Raw genomic sequence first — 18,233 nt, 5'->3', positions numbered from 1 at the left:
TCTAGTTTTGTCCATCTGAGAACAACAATAATAATAAAACAATAAACAAAAATAACAAAAACAACAACAACAACAACAACAAAAAATAACAACAACAACAACAACAACAACAACCTGCTTCAAGTCCTCAGAGACATCAAACAAAACACAAAAAACACGTCTTTCCGGCACTATTTCCATCAGGTGATTTAAAATATTTAAAATCATTATCATCATCATCATCAAAGAGGCATCAGAGAGTCATGGTAACTAGGAGGCATTACTCTTAAAGTCGTCCTCTCATCTTGTGCTTCAAATTAGGTACGCCGCTGCCATAGTGTGGTGTGGTAGGGGTGTGGTGTGGTGGGGGTGTGGTGTAGTGGGGGTGTGGTGTTTCCGTGCTGTGTAGGTGTATGTGAGGGTGACAGTTGTTATGCGGCCCGTCAAAAGATGAAAGTATTAACTGTACACACACGACGCCTAAAAGGGGAGTACATGTGTGTGATACTGCTGAGTGACGGCATATCTACGAAGGCACTCCTAGTAGGGAATTACACCTCACCTCACCTCACCTAACCTAACCCAAAAATTAACTTAGAATTTTTTCCCAGCACATGCACCCCGAGTAAGCAGAAGCATCGCGCCGTCGTGGTATGCGTGGTCAGCGCAAGTGGACGACGACCTATGGTCTGGCTGGAGCATGGGCTGGAGTGTTGGGCCCCAGCCTCGACTGACAATGAGCGGAGGAGGGTGGCACCGCTCCCCCCCCCTCCTCCCCCCACCACGCTGAACCTGTCACGCAACACCCAAACGCACCAGACAACACTCCCTCCCCACACCACACCCACCACCCACTGACCCACACAGAGGTAATCATCACTCACACCACCACTGAGAAAATGTTAAGCTTGTAGCGGATAAACCTGTCCTGGTGGGCTGACAATTACGAGGTACGAGCAGCGTCTGGCACTGGTGATGGTGGGCGGGCGAGGCGAGGCTACTGGGCCCGCTGACCTGGTAATGACGATGCTAGCGCTCAGGTTAACACATCCTACCAGTGTTGGGGTCACCACCAGGGCTGCAGGAGGAGGCTAGTACACGGTCAAGGACAGGGAGGACCGGATGTAATGTTCCAGTGGAGTGTGAGTGAGTGGGTGGGTGGGTGGGCGGGAGGGGTGACGGGCGTGGGGGCGGGGCGTGACCAACCACCACCACACAGCTAACAGTGCTCTCACTTACCAGGTTGGTTCCCTCGGTGACCATGATGTCTAGCTCATTCCTGTGGGCGTAGGCGTGTCAGTATAGGGCCATGGGCGGCGTGACAGCGGATGTGGTCACTGAGGCTCTCAGACGGAGACTGTCCGACTCGCGCCGCGCCGCACCCGACCACCACCACCGCGCAACACCGATCAATACGCCCGCGCACGTGGCTACTACACGCACATATGTACACACGTCAAAACACACACCACGCCCGCACGCCCATACACACACACATACATACAGTAGCTCTACCACACCACGTGACGACCTGAACACAAGTTATCACACAGTTCCGTGACAGACAGCAAGACTGATGCCACCACCCGTCACGACCAACCTGCGGCCACGGCAGAAACAGCTAGAGCTACCGCACCACCAGCTACCACAGCAGCACCACGCCCCTCACACCACCACCACACCCACCACCACGCTGCCAGACTCTACCACCACCACAACCTTCTCCACCTGTAACCACCACCATGTTGTAATCACCACCATACATCACAACCACCCTCACCAACAACAACACAATCACCAAATAATAACCTTCACAACAGCCAGCAGTCACTATACAACTCTGGCTTGGTGATATTCCTGACTCCTTCACCATCAACACCATACCAGCTCGTGATTCTGATAAATAATCACCATCATCCTGCATTACTTCCCATGATAGTGACCACAATCATTATTCTCACCACCAATCCACAATAACCATTATTACCTCGTGTCACCATAAGTCATCACAAGTAAACAATACCTTTTCACCATCACCACCATCATCACTAACCATATCGTCACCATCACTCATTTTCACCACTACCATTACCCTCACAATCACCAACCCAGCCTAACCTAACCTAACCTAAACCAAACCAAACCAAACCAAACCAAACCAAACCTAACCTAACCTAACCTAACCTAACCTAAATCTAACCTAACCTAACCTAACCTAAACCTCACCACCCCTGACCTTCCTGACATCATATTTTACCCATTAATATCACTTACCATTATTCCTCAACTTAAATTAAATGGCCAATTATTTTGTTTTACTAAGTCTTATGTTTAATTTATTCCTCTCATTCTAGTTATTCTGTTATAGGATTAATTTTTTTTAATATTCTTCTATGGTGAGTCTATTCTTGGTTTGGTATGTATGTATTTCTGTATGTATGTATTTCTGTATGTATGTATTTTTGTATGTATGTATGTATTTTGGTATGTATCTATGTATGTATGTATGTTTGTATGTCATCACCACAGAACACCGTCACACTGCCACACCCCACCACCACATACTTCCACCACACCAACACATTACCCACCATCACCAACACTCCCCACCACCACCAACACTCCCCACCACACCACCAACACTCCCCACCACCACCAACACCCCACCACCCCAAAAATCCCACCACCACAACACTCCAACACTCCCCCACCACACGACATTCTCCCCCTACAAAAACAACATCTCCCTCCTCCCTCCCTCCAAAATTATTACCTCCAACCATTTACAGAACTCCTACAAACACGAGTTATCAAAGCTTAACCCCTAACCACCACAATCACCCACATACCATTCCTCAACACCTGACACCACACTTATACGATTTCCCCACTTGTCTACCTCTTAAGTGTTAAGTATAAGTACCAGACGTATATGAGTAGTGACTGAGGTATTTAATAGTTATTTAAGAGGAGGCACCTTGTCGTGTTCCCATTCCTCTGTGCTTCATATCACCTGAGTCGGGGTCATTAACCTGTTCTGAGATCACGAGTTATTGTTTAGCTTCGTCTGTATACCTGTATTATCTATGTATATTACCTGTTACCTATGTATATTGTCGGTATAACTGTATTAACTATGTATATTGTTTGTACATCTGCACGCCTCCCTCTGGGTACGATAAGGAGGATTTTCAGGTGTAGACGAGGAATTATGGGGGAGGGGAGAGGGGGTGGGGAGGAGAGGGAGGGATGGGGAGGATAGGAGAGGGATGAAGAGGAGGAGGATAGGATCCTGGGGGATGGACCATGTCCCCCACCACCACCCATGCACCACCACCATGTGTCCCCACCACCACCATGTCCTCCACCACCACCACCATGTCCTCCACCACCACCACCATGTTCCCTCCACCACCACTACCATGTCCACCATGTCCTCCACCACCACACCATGTCCCTCCACCACCACTACCATGTCCACCACCACCACCACCACCACCACTACCATGTCCCCACCACCCACCATGTCCACCACTACACCATGTCCTCCACCACTACTACCATGTCCACCACCACTACCATGCCCCCACCACCACCACCATGTCCCCCACCACCACACACCATGTCACCATGTCACCACCACCACCACCACCACCACCACTACCACTCCACCACCACACCATGTCACCACCACCACCACCACCCATGTCCACCACCACTACCATGCCCCCACCACCACTACCATGTCCCCCACCACCACCACCATGTCCTCCACCACCACACCATGTCCTCCACCACCACTACCATGTCCACCACCATGTCCCCACCACCACCACCATGTCACACTACCCCCCCACCACCACACCATGTCACCACCACCATGCCACCACCATGTCCTCCACCACACCACCATGTCCCCCACCACCACATCATGTCCCCCACCACCACACCATGTCCCCACCACCACACCATGTCCTCCACCACACTACCATGTCCCCCACCACCACTCATGTCCTCCACCACTACACCATGTCCTCCCACCACCACCATGTCCCCACCACCACTACCATGTCCACCACCACTACCATGTCCCCCACCACCACTACCCATGTCCCACCACCACCACCTACCACCATGTCCCCCACCACCACCACTCATGTCCCCACCACCCTACCATGTCCTCACCACCACCATGTCCTCCACCACCACCACCATGTCCACCACCACCACCATGCATCACCACCACCATGTCCCCACCACCACCATGACTCCACCACCACCACCATGTCCCCACCACCACTACCATGTCCCCCACCACCACCACCATGTACTCCACCACCACTACCATGTCCACCACCACCACTACTACCATGTACCACCACCACCACCACACCATGTCCCCACCACCACCACCCCTGGTGTCATGTCCCCACCACCACCCTAGTACTCCCACTACTGCATGACACACACACACACACACACACACACACACACACACTGGAGAAAAATTGAAACCTCCGGATGGGACAATGGGGTGTGGGGTTTGAGGAGGTGAGGGTTGAGGAGGGGTGAGGGATGAGGAAGGAGGGGGTTAGGGGAAATGGGGAGGAGGAGGAAGTACCAACCACAGGTGAGAAGGGGTGTAGGGGTAGTCAGGAGGAAGCACTGAATACTGAGGGAGGAGGGGGGGAGGGGGGGAGGGGGGACTAATTACACAATATTAAGAGAATTTTATTATTTTGTAAAGTGATGTAAAAAAGTGAGGCCGGCAGGTGTCAACAACTTAACCTGGGTCAATTACCTGACTGTCATAAACTAGAAGTACTCATAAGACAGTTCATGGACTCACAAAACAGCTCGCAGACTCACAAAACAGCTCGTAGAGTCGTAAGACACTTCACAAACTCACGAAACACTCCACACTCACAAACTCACAAGACACTCCACAGACTCACAATCTACCTTACAAGGCACTCCACAACTCACAAAACATTCCACAGACTCACAAGCTACCTCACAAACTCATAAAACACTCCACAAACTCAATAAACACTCCACAAAATTACAAAACACTCCACAAACTCACAAAGCACTCCACCAACTCATAAAACACTCCAAAAACTCACAAACTACCTCACAAACTCACAAACTACCTCACAAACTCACAAACTACCTCACAAACTCATAAACTACTCCATCAGATCTTGGAAAACGATGATGTGAGATGGTAAACAGATAAGTCAGGCGCGAGAGATGTAAATATCACATGAACGCCACTCAAGGGGCTCTGTCTGGTCTGATGAGGTCTGGTCTGGTGGGGTCTGGTCTGGTCTGATGAGGTCTGGTCTGGTGGGTCTGTCTGGTCTGGTGGGTCTGTCTGGTTTGGTGAGGTCTGGTCTGGTGGGTCTGTCTGGTCTGGTCTGATGAGGGTCTGGTCTGGTGGGTCTGTCTGGTCTGGTGAGGTCACCGGTCTGGTGAGTCTGTCTGGTCTGATGAGGTCTGGTCTGGTGGGTCTGTCTGGTCTGGTGAGGTCTGGTCTGGTGGGGTATCTCTGTCTCGTCTGGTAAGGTCTGGTCTGGTCTGGTCTGGTCTGGTGAGGTGAGGTCTGAGATATATATGTACCCATGATCACAAAAAGCTGTTATTATTTTCTTGGATCGTCATTAAAGTGAATCAATAACTTTTGAGTGTTTTTTTGCTAATCGACGTCATTTATCTTGTCATTCTTTTCGAGTTGTGTGACTGTGGGATTGAGGGATTCCTTCTCCACTCCCTCTAGTCACTATCCAGCCACCCCCCCTCTCTCCACCACTTATTTGCCCCCCCCCTCACCACACCCTATTACTAAAATCTTGTCCACTGTGCCCATCACTACACCACCATTACTGTCCCCCATCGCCAGCCATTCCCCCCCACAATCCTGACCTCCCCTTCCCTCTCCTCTCCCCTGGCCTTGAGTCTCCCCTAATTGTGTAGAGTCTCTCCCCCTCTACACTGTTATACTCACTGGAGGATAACCTTGGCCGTGGTGAAGTCCCTGGAGATGGTTAAGGGTGGTAATGTAGAGGAGGGGGGAAGAGGGGCGAGGGGGGAGGGAGGGGCGGAGGAGGTGAAGAGGCGAGAGGAGGGGGAACATTGTGTTGGGGTCATGAGCAAGTATGGGGGTTAGTTCAGTCCCTCCCGTCACCTCTTCACCATCTGTTACCTATATCACCATCACCACTATTATCACCACCACCACCATTACCTCACCAAATCACCACTATACACCATCACTCAACATCACATCACTATCACCACCACCACCATTACCCAACCCACTACGATCACACCCACCACCATACCCACCATTAATGTCACTACCACCACAACCATACCCACCACCACTACCACCATACCCACCACTACTACCACCACTACTACCCTTTCATAAATACTCCTTCTAAAATTGAAGCATAAACACTACCTTCCTGACACCTCCCATCACTTCCTGACACCCTCCTCACACTTCCTGACACCATCCCACACTCACCCCACACTTCCTGACACCATCCCACACTTCCTGACACCTCCCATCACTTCGACACCACCCACACTCTGCACCACCCCACACTTCTGACACCACCCCACACCTCCTGACACCCCCCACCTCCTGACACCACCCCACACCTCCTGACACCACACCTCTGACACTCTCACACTCCTGATCCACCCCACACTTCCTGACACCACCCCACACTTCCTGACACTCTCCTCACACTTCCTGACACCACCCCACACTTCCTGACACTCACCCCACACCTCCTGACACTCCCCACACTTCCTGATACCACCCCACACTCCTGACACCTCCTCTCACTCCTGACACCACCCCACACCTCCTGACACCACCCACACCTCTGACACCACCCCACACTTCTGACACCACCCCACACTCCTGACACCACCCACACCTCTGGACACCACCCCACACCTCCTGACACCACCCCACACCTCCTGACACCACCCCACACTCACCCCCCACACTCCTGACACCACACTCCTGATACCACCCACACCCTGACCCACACCCTCACACTGAACCACCTCCTGACACTCACCCCATCTGCTCTCCACTTCCTGACACCACCCCACACCTCCTGACACTCACCCCACACCTCCTGACACTCACCCCACACCTCCTGACACTCACCCCACACCTCCTGACACCCTCCTTGACACAACTACCTAAAATTTTCCACATTCCTGCCCCCAACTCACTACTCTTACCAACACTTAACCTAAATCAACCAGAGGTCGTCATAGCTTGAGAGTTAGAACTTAATCACGCAAGATGTAAGATCAAATATACTGTCAATCTCTTTACTTCTTCAAATTTACTCCTTTTTTCCTTGATCCTAAACCAACCCCTCTCCCCTCCCCCATCCTCCCCCATCCCCCCCCTCCCCCTCCTCCCCCAAATTGCCACCAAACTACTTCCTATCCTAATCCCTGCCCTCCTACTCAGCATTACAAGCATCACCTTATCTACAGACGTCAAGTCAAGACAGTAGGAACAACTGTCTAAGAGACGGAACAACTGTCCAAGAGGCGAATTAGACCAAATGATGATAATGAATTTCAGGAGGGTGTACATGTATACGCTAGCTCCATGATACACACACACACACACACACACACACGCTAGTTCCATGATGTACTGTACACACACATAAGCCAGTTCCACAATGTACACACACACACACACACATACGCCAGTTCCACAATGTACACACACACACACATACGCCAGTTCCACACAAACAACACACACACACACACACACACACACACCACAGGGCGTCAGAAGAAAATACGATTATAACCAAGAACTGTAACACGAGAAGAGGAAATATAAAATACATTCTACAAGCGTCCCCTCCAGGCCTCCTGAGGGCAATTGAGCTACACCTCTCGGCTTTTCCCCTCCGCTCGGCTCCCAATAGACCAACACAGAGGCCTGGACCACCACCACACATACGCCATCACTACCACACATACGCCATCACTACCACACATACGCCATCACCACCACACGAACGCTAATACCACCACACATACGCCGTTACCACCACACATACGCCATTACCACCACACATCGAATACCACCACGAATAAGCCAACACTACCACACATACGACACCACACGACGCACACCACACACGCCATCACCAACTACGCCATCGCCACCACACATACGCCATTACCACCACACATACGCCATCACCGCCACACATAGGCCATTACCACACACATACGCCATCACCGCCACACATACGCCATTACCGCCACACATACGCCATTACCGCCACACATACGCAAGAACTCTTTCAAAGACTCCCACCAGATAACGACAACAACCATTCATGGTTCCCAAAAAGTTACCAAATCTCAAAAGGTCCATTACCACCCCCGATCTACACGGCCAGGCAATAGACAACCTCCCTAGACCAGCATCCGCCAGTAGGGTCGGAGGAATATGAAATAAGGCCCTCAAAACACCCATATATGGAACAGGGTAGGATGTCTAGTGCCTGTACCGACAGACAATAACTAACCCATGACACAACCCTAACACACTATTAGCTTAGCTAGGCGGTCAGCCCACCCTCTCTTACCTCCTTCTAAACTGCTTCAATTTCCGAACTATAACTTCCTTCCCCCACCTCTAATCTTCTTTCACCCTCCTTTCTCTACAAAAAAAAACACCACCCCCTACCCACTTCTACAGCTACCACCTATCCCCACACCCCTTCCTCACGTCCCTACCCCTCCCCTCCCACCAAGCCACGCACCCTACCACACTTTTAAGATCCTGTTGTTGTTGTTTACACGTGAGGCTCGAGTAGTACAACCATAACACCACCACAACACAACTTGACTCACAAACTTTTAAACAATTACTGAAAATTTCCACTCGTGAGCTGACCCTGCCCAAGTACGCTACCATACGCCATCTTGCCTTCCTTAAAAACACTACCGGATAGTTTCATTAATATTAACCCACCAATTAAGTAGTTTGATATGTTTAATTTTCCATAAACGTAAAAACACATAAAAACAATTAAATTAAATCTTCTTGAATATCGTGGTCAAGTCTGTCCCACACCCCGTCACCTCCATCTTGGGTCATAATGAATACAACTAGCATGTATGTGTATGTATATGTATGTATGTATGTATGTATGTATGTATATATATGTATGTATGTATGTATGTATGTATGTATGTATGTATGTATGTATGTATGTATGTATGTATGGTTAGTATTTACAGTATAAAACATTGTATTGTTAACAAGTTACACACACCACAACTCGTCAGCGGGACAAACTGTAAAATTCCCCAGTGTGTGTGTCCAAAATTGTAGCAGCAACAAGTACAACTATATAGTGTTTCTGTCTGTGTTGCGCCTCGACTGTGTGATAGTGTTCTGATAACTAAACACGCGATAACAACAACAATAACAATAATAATAAAAATAACAACTACAATAATAATAATACCAACAATAATAACAAGAAGCGAGAGATTAAAAATCCATTTCATAAACCCAAAACAGACAGACAGACAGACAGAACACCCAATTACTCATTGCATACAATACATAATTAAAAAAACAACAGCATTACAAAATACACGAACAGGCGAAACTTTTATTTACACCAGTTGGACATAACTAATTAATACCTTACCCACCTGAGTTGAATACATTTCCTACATGATACATTTGCTACGTAATATATTTTCTCCATAATTACATTTTTTTTACACAATACATTTCCTACATGATACATTTCCTACGTAATATATTTTCTACATAATTACATTTTTTTTCTACACAATACTTTTTTTTCCATGAAGTGTTGAGCTGTTTCAGAGTATGGTAAATAATACAGAAAATTAATACATACAGCTTAACATGATGGGATATTTACATTACTAAACAATAATATTTACTCCCCCCTAATATAACGTTATAGAGGACTCTGAATATTGATGTTTACAACGAGCGCTTATTGGTGAAATACTCGGGTGAAAAAGTGTATAAAAAAAAGTGTGGGTCAAAAGTGTGTAAACAAAACAAAAAGCCATGTATATAATTGTTCTCCCGGGCCCTTCCACACACACACACACACACACACACTAGACCCAGGAGACAGGGAGAGAGAGAGAGTGTAGTGTGGACCCACCAGACTTAATATTGACTCTTGGGGTGAGTGAACACACAAGGTGGTGACGAACAGTTGTACAGTAGGTGTGGCTACAGGTGAGACGACAGGTGAGACTACAGGTGTGGTTATAACAAGTGAGACTCAGGGGTGGTTTCAACAGGTGAGGTTAAAGCAGATGAGAGTATAGGTGTGGCTACAGGTGTGGCCCCAGAAGGTGTGACAGGTGAGACTACAGCAGTACATACACACTCCTGGTGGTGGAGGCCAACAACAATAAAGGTCTATACTCAAGGGGGTCCTCCTTCAGCCTCTTCCTCGGCTCCTCCAACCTCCTCCTCAAGCACCCACACTAAATATACCTCCTCCTCGGCTCCTCCAACCTACTCCTCAAGCACCCACACTAAATATACCTCCTCCTCGGCTCCTCCAACCTACTCCTCAAGCACCCACACTAAATATACCTCCTCCTCGGCTCCTCCAACCTACTCCTCAAGCACCCACACTAAATATACCTCCTCCTCGGCTCCTCCAACCTACTCCTCAAGCACCCACACTAAATATACCTCCTCCTCGGCTCCTCCAACCTACTCCTCAAGCACCCACACTAAATATACCTCCTCCTCGGCTCCTCCAACCTACTCCTCAAGCACCCACACTAAATATACCTCCTCCTCGACACCTCCAGTAAAACGTCGAGTGAAAGCATTACGACTTAGCAAAGACTCCAACAACACAACCTCAAGTATTACCCAACACAACTTATCTCTTTACAACCGTTATATAAACCTAAACAACAAAATGGAAATTGGTTATAAAGTTATGATTATTTCCAAAGTTAAAACAGAAAACAAGTTAAACCCAGCGACTTAAAACACCTGCCATGAAGAATCAGAATTATTTCCAAAGTTAAAACAGAAAACAAGTTAAACCCAGCGACTTAAAACACCTGCCATGAAGAATCAGAATTATTTCCAAAGTTAAAACAGAAACCAAATTAAACCCAGCGACTTAAAACACCTGCCATGAAGAAGAGCTGTTGAATATGGGTAAATAGCGAGACGGCTTGAAGATTGGAGAAGGCAAGAGGCTCACAACCCAGCATTCAGCTCTTCATAAAAGGTTCCCGGGAAGATGGGTTAGGTAAGTACACACAAGGTTCTTTCTCAACGGTGCCACGCCTCCACACCACACCACACCACACCACACCACACCACACTACACTACACTACACTACACCACACCACCACAGAGGCGTATTGAAAAGATTTACCTCTCCTGTTTGGGTCGGTGGTTAAGTGTTGTTATAAGCCATGATGGTTGTTGGTGTGTTAGCGAACGTCACTTTGGTAGGGGTGGTGAGGTTAGGGGTGGTGAGGTTAGAGGGTGGTGAAGTAGTGGGTGGTAAGGTAGGGGGTGGTGAAGTAGTGGGTGGTGTGGTTAGGGGGTGGTAAAGTAGTGGGTGGTGAGGTTAGGGGGTGGTGAGGTTAGGGGGTGGTGAGGTTAGGGGTGATAAGAATTATATACTGGAAGATAAAGCAGCAGCCAGATACTATACTTTGTGGGGTTAAGACGACACACACGACGCCTCAACGCTTGTATGGTTCCTCGGGGTTCTAGACAAGATATTTTTAGCTTCTAATACCGTTTACCTCTAACAAAGATGCTTCGATTTTCTTAATTAATACCTCCGGAGCTACTAAGGAGCTTTTCCTCGTGATTTAAGGAACAGGGGGGTCATTATAAACAGTAAATCAATAGAGTTTTCTCAAAGTTTACTCGTTATAGGTCCACCTGAGAGACGCCATCTTGCGGGAAAATCTTGACAAAAATAATCGTCATAATTAAACCGAATTATCGTTTTGTTTATGGAGTTAAATCCGCCGTGAGTATACTAAAATAATACAGATATTCCTTAACACGAAGTTCAATTACAACTCAAATGTATATTGTGTAAATATTTGATAATGTGAACTCGGATTTAGTCAAATATCCACAGTAACGTGACCCATTTCCTCCTCCCTCCTCTTTCTCTCTCTTTCTCTCCCCCCCCCTCCTCCCTATCGTCCTTACATCTTCACCCCTCATCTTCCTCTCTCCTCCCTCTTCACCTTCTCTCCCCCACCTCCAGGTTATCCAACACAAGAGGGTGGGAGGGTGAGAGGGAGTGAGGGAGGGCTTCATTCAATCCTCCTCCTGCCACCATACCCCCCCCTCTCCAATATCTTAGAGAGACTCGCAGTAAAATATCCCCACCAGAAGCTCTAAATTTCCCTATATGTACATTTTATACTATTTTTCCCCCACAATTTTTCTGATCTGTGGGGAATTGCTCCACGTTCCCCCCACAATTTCCCTATAACTGGGGTGGGAAATGACACCCAAAGGAAATTCTAAGTCACAACCATAGCATCAAGCTCGGTAAATCCGTTCCTTCAGTATTTTTTTTTTCAATCATACTGACTGAGCTTTTCCACACATCACCAGCATCCAGTTGGTTACTCTCCTGGAAACACACTGATGATGGTCTGAGTGTTTGTGTGTGTGTGTGTGTGTGTGTGTGTGTGTGTGGGAGAGGTAGGTAGGTACTCACACGGCCTCAGGAGACAAACACACTCTCCCATCACCACAATCGGCTGTTCATTGTCGACGTCTCCACCTTCTTACCTGCAACAAATAAGAAAATAATTATTAATGGAGGTGAACCACATAGCTGGAGGAGGAGGAGGAGAAGGAAGGGGGAGGAAGGGGGAGGAAGAGGAAGGGGGGGGGGGGGGGGGGGACAGGAGTAAGAGGGCAAGGCATTGTGAACTAACTTTCACAGCAAAGTTCCTGGGTGACTGAATTATCCTCTCACACACACACACACACACACACACACACACACACACACACACACACACACACACACACACACACACACACACACACACACACACAGAGAGCATAAAAACATTGATATATATTAAAAAATGTAAATGAAATATAATAAAAAAAATTACGAAGGTTTAAAATATTAGGAGTGACTTAAATAAAAATCATGTCTTATGCAATACGTAAATAAAATTAATTAAAACATTATTAAAACGAATAATATAAAACACAATAATGACTTAAACGAAAAATATCACCACAACCATTATCACCTTCACCACCACCACTACCACCACCACCACTACCACCATCACTACCACTCCTACCACCGTCACCCACTACCATCACTACCTACCACTACCATCACCACTACCACCATCACCACCATCACACTACCACCATCACCACTACCACCATCACTACCATACCACTACCACCTCCCACCACTACCACCATCCTACCATCACACTGCCACCATATACCTACCATCACTAATCTGATGACGTAACGAAAGGGAACATATTTCAAGGTTTTAAAAACATGATTATCCTTCAAGGTGAATCAGTGAAAATACAGGTGAGAGGTGACAGGAGGAGGAGAAGAGAAGAGGAGGAGGGAAACAAGGAGGAGAGAGGAGAAAGAAGAGAAGGAGGGAAACAAGGAGGAGGAGGAGGAGAGAAGGAGGAGAGAGAGAGGAGGAGGAATCGATGTCGTGGTCTGTCTAGCTACAAGAAGTCATTACCACCTGCGCCAAGATTATAAAGTTAAGGCGGACGAGAGAGTGCATTAGTTTCTCCTCACAAAAAAAAGAGTTGGGAGGACAATTTGCACTCTACTGAACCCTCCCCCCCCTCCCCCTCCCAAGTGGAGTTATGTGAGGCGCCGTTAACATGTGTGGAGGGTGGGAAGGAAAAGGGGGAATGGCATGGATCAGCATCTCAATACCTGCAGGTGCCGCCCAAATGACATGGCAACTACCTGTACTGTACTGTATATACAACCTGCCGGACCTGAACACACACACACACACACACACACACACACACACACACACACACACACACACACACACACACACACACACACTACCAAGCAAGTTCCCAGTGCGTGTTGACAGATCACCACTCCAGGGTATCATTATTCCCTGTTATGATGAGCCTGTACATAACCCTGAGCTCTCACCCTGTGTTGACCGCTAATAGTACCTTACCTGACGGAGAATAACAGCGTGTGGGTGAGTGATCTACTGACGGAGGGAAGGACAAGGAGGAATTCTATCGTGTGTGTGTGTGTGTGTGTGTGTGTGTGTGTGCAATGTTGTTTCCTCCTGAGTATGGTATTGAAGAACCTTGTCATCAGCACAAATATGATTAATCAGTAAGGGATTTTAGTAGCACACACACACACACACACACACACACACACACAAGAACTCTACCACAAAGGGCAGGTGTACAACAACGCCTGAACACAGTGGCTGGTCTGTGTGTGTAAGCGAGTCAATAACGACTACTGGCCCTTATAGGTCATGAGCCCCGCTAACCTAGACCTGTTCTGTCCTGCCCCTACAACACCCTGACCACGGCACGAGAACAGGGGTTTATGTATACTGTATGATGGTATGTATACTTTGTGTTGGCATATATACTGTATTATGGTATGTATACTGTATGTGATGGTATGTATACTGTATGTGATGGTATGTATACTGTATGTGATGGTATGTATACTGTATGTGATGGTATGTATACTGTATGGGTTGGTATGTATACTGTATGTGATGGTATGTATACTGTATGGGTTGGTATGTATATTACTGCTTCTTTTAATGTGTATTCTAAATTAATTCAATTCATACACAAGCCACCGTCAAAAACATGTATATCCTGTCAAGTGTATGTATATTTTAAGTGTATAGGTGCACCTGAGGGAGTAGATACATTTATAAGTATACAATTAAGTGTATAAGTATATCTGAGGGTGTAGATACAACTATACCCGGAAATAGTGGTGTATATGGGAGGGACAAGAGGTGAGGAGGTTGCATGATGGAGGTGTTTTTGTTGTTGTCTGACGTCATGCAACATCTATGTATGTACAGGTATGTATGTATGTATGTATGTATGTATGTATGTATACCGTGCGCTTGGTATTTCGCCACCACTGTTGCCATCATACATACATACATACATACATACATACATACATACATACATACATACCACCTCTTTGGCCCACCACTGCCATTCTAGCTCAATAATGTGAACTGACCTGACCTGACCTGACCTGACCTCCCTCTGAACCCAATAATCCTGGAGTGCGATCTACAACATAACAACCCCGACAACAAAGGACCGTATGTACTAATATTACCACGAACACTAAATAATGCATCAGGCTACACAAATCACCAATTATTGATACCATTCCATTAAATACCCAACTATGTATTGTTATGTGATTGAGGAAAAGTTATTGCTGCTTAGATAATCACATTAAATCACTCCAGTATATCTATGTGGTTTTTTTTGTCCCCCTCAGAGGTCTTCTACACCTTTGTTTCCAGGAAGTGTTGGCCAACGGGTGTAATGAGTCACGTCACGTCAGCTCCCCCATGGCCAGACAGGAGGAAGGAGCCTTTATCACACAGTCTACCCGGCGCCATTCTCACTCACCCCCGCATGACTTCAATATTTGTTATTTCCTTATAAACTCTAAAGAAAATCTAAATAAATATATAAATAATAATAAAAAATAATATTATTTTATCCCCCAAAAATGTTTTAAAATATATCTAAATATTTATAAACTTTTAAAATATTTTCTCTAGGAAGGAAAATTTGCGCCGGAATCTCCACAGAAAACGGAACAGCCACGATTACTCAACTTAATCTGGAATAAGATATCCAACTCGTCAACCATATTAGTAACCTAACCTAACCAGATTAGTAAGAGTACAGAAGAATGGAAGAGTAATTGAGGAAAAGGTAGATAGTGAGAGACAAGTGAGGGAAAGAGACGAAAGAGAAGGATTTTATTAGTTTAACACGGGGTAAAAAAAAGTGAGGCAGAGAGGGGTAACTTAAGAATATTTATATTGATATCTCACACACGGTCACTGCCTATAGAGTATAATGAACTGATTTAATTAAAGTCAATCTTATCTTAAATAATTCTCAGATGCTTTCCACTGTCGATACACCTCAAAAAAAATCTGAAATAAGTTAAAAGTTACTTAAAGATAAAAAAATATATATATTGTAAGCTATCGCGAAGTTATTATCATCACCTGTGTTAATTATTAATTCAGGTGAGATGATTGGATATTCTCTCTCTCTCTCTCTCTCTCTCTCTCTCTCTCTCTCTCTCTCTCTCTCTCTCTCACGGCAGCGTCAACAACAAGCCAGACTCATGTAGGTAAGTGACAGCTAATCGTGAAGGTATCAGAGAGGGCCACAGCCACACCACTGAGCCAGAGCCACAGCCACACCACTGAGCCAGAGCCACATCATCAGTAAATCAGGATCACATCAAAGCGACCCACAGACATATCAGTGAACCAGGGGCCACACCATTAAATCTGAGCCACACCAAAGCGCCTCAGAGATATATCAAGTGAATCTGGGCCACACCACTGAGCCAAGGACAACAGTGAACCAAGGACCACACCAGTGAACCAAGGACCACACCAGTGAACCAAGGACCACATATCGCACGGCTGAGTATCGTTCCACTGTTCTACACAACATTGTCGACACAGCCTCCTCCATCACCCACACCATCAGAGTGATTAATGACCCATACTCCCCTCCCATGCTACCATACCCACCCCATAATACATCCCCCATGTTACCATACCTCCCCATCCTGACACACACACACACACACACACTCACTCACTCTCTTTCTCTCTCGCTCAATTTCTCTTCCTCTCTCTCTCTCACCCCATTCTCTCCCCTAACCATCTCTCTCTCTCTCTCTCTCTCTCTCTCTCTCTCTCTCTCACCCCATGCTCCCTCTTTCCCCCCCCTCTCTCTCTCTTTCTTACCCAATCCTTCTCTCCTTCCAATCCCCATCCCCCCTTCAAACCAATTCCCCTACCCACAATCTCTACTTCCCCTTTCCCCAATTCTTCGTCTCTCTCTCTCTCTCTCTCTCTCTCTCTCTCTCTCTCTCTCTCGGACCACCCGCTCCAAAATAATTAATTTCCTCTGTTATTGATCCACAGAGCGCATTCCCTCCACAGTTCCCACAGCATTAGTACAACAACACCGTCACAGTCACCACAACAACAGCACCACACCACCAACAGTCACCACCACAACAGCACCACACCACCAACAGTCACCACCACCACAGCATATTTCACAACACCATTACCACCCTGCTTACCCCCCCCTACCATCACCATAGCATCATAAGATCACCCCCCACCACGACAGTCACCTCCTTCCTCCCCCAGACAGAGCGGCGACCTCCCCCCCTTCCCCTCCCCCGTCTTGTGTCTCGAACTAAGTGAATTTATCCTCACCTTCTCACTACTGACGAAGGGTTTGGACTGCAGCCACGAGATTAAAAAAGATAATACAAATGATTTATCTTTTTGGTTTTGCTTTTTGTTGTTGAAATACACGAGTAGGTTGAAAGGTTGGCTGGTTCCTCCGTGTGTGTGTTCTCTTGTACCAATAATGATCTTCCTCAAATAAACTCTTTGGAAAATGAGTTTGTTTACATATCAGATAAGTCAGGAAGGTATGACGCGTATGTGGGTCTTAAATGTCAAAGATCTGTGAGTCTGGGATGTTTGAGAGAAGATGTACTCGTTCCTGAGGGATGTGTCTCGTAATCTGAACCCGAGAAGCTTGTCGCAGATTAGCTCCTGGTCGGCGGCGGAGGGGGGGAGGAGGGGGGATGGGGAGGGACTCAGAACCGGGGTGTTTACAAAGCTCTCCTGTCACCCAGGCTCCGACGGTGCCCTATTCAGAATAAGATAGACCCCCCTCCACCTATACAAGACCCCCTCCACATATACAAGACCCCCCTCCACCTATACAAGACCCCTCCACCTGTACCCCTCCACCTATACAAGACCCCCTCCACATATACAAGACCCCCCTCCACCTATACAAGACCCCCTCCACCTACACAAGTTTCCCTTACCACCGCCAG

General features: G+C 47.0%; 1 protein-coding gene across 30 annotated transcripts in view; it reads right to left on the bottom strand.

Annotated features, from left to right (window-relative positions):
• Positions 1–18,233, bottom strand: part of LOC121880005 (ankyrin-2-like) — a 200,630-nt gene that overhangs the window by 163,073 nt on the left and 19,324 nt on the right. For 15 of the 30 annotated variants that reach the window (XM_042386924.1, XM_042386925.1, XM_042386926.1 and 12 more), the window contains exon 1: positions 1,219–1,353. The exons of 1 other annotated variant lie outside the window; for it this stretch is intronic. In XM_042386924.1, the coding sequence (XP_042242858.1) occupies positions 1,219–1,242 (24 nt within the window). In that variant the 5' untranslated portion in view covers positions 1,243–1,353. Of the gene's footprint in view, positions 1–1,218; positions 1,355–18,233 lie in introns of those variants that run through there. 14 more of the 30 variants (XM_042386901.1, XM_042386908.1, XM_042386912.1 and 11 more) reach the window with 1 other exon arrangement.

This window comes from Homarus americanus, unplaced genomic scaffold (assembly GCF_018991925.1).
Source record: "Homarus americanus isolate GMGI-L3 unplaced genomic scaffold, GMGI_Hamer_2.0 scaffold30108, whole genome shotgun sequence".
NCBI classification, from domain to species: domain Eukaryota; kingdom Metazoa; phylum Arthropoda; class Malacostraca; order Decapoda; family Nephropidae; genus Homarus; species Homarus americanus.
The sequence above is the reverse complement of the archived record's forward strand: the minus strand, read 5'-3'. Positions and strand labels throughout refer to the sequence as shown.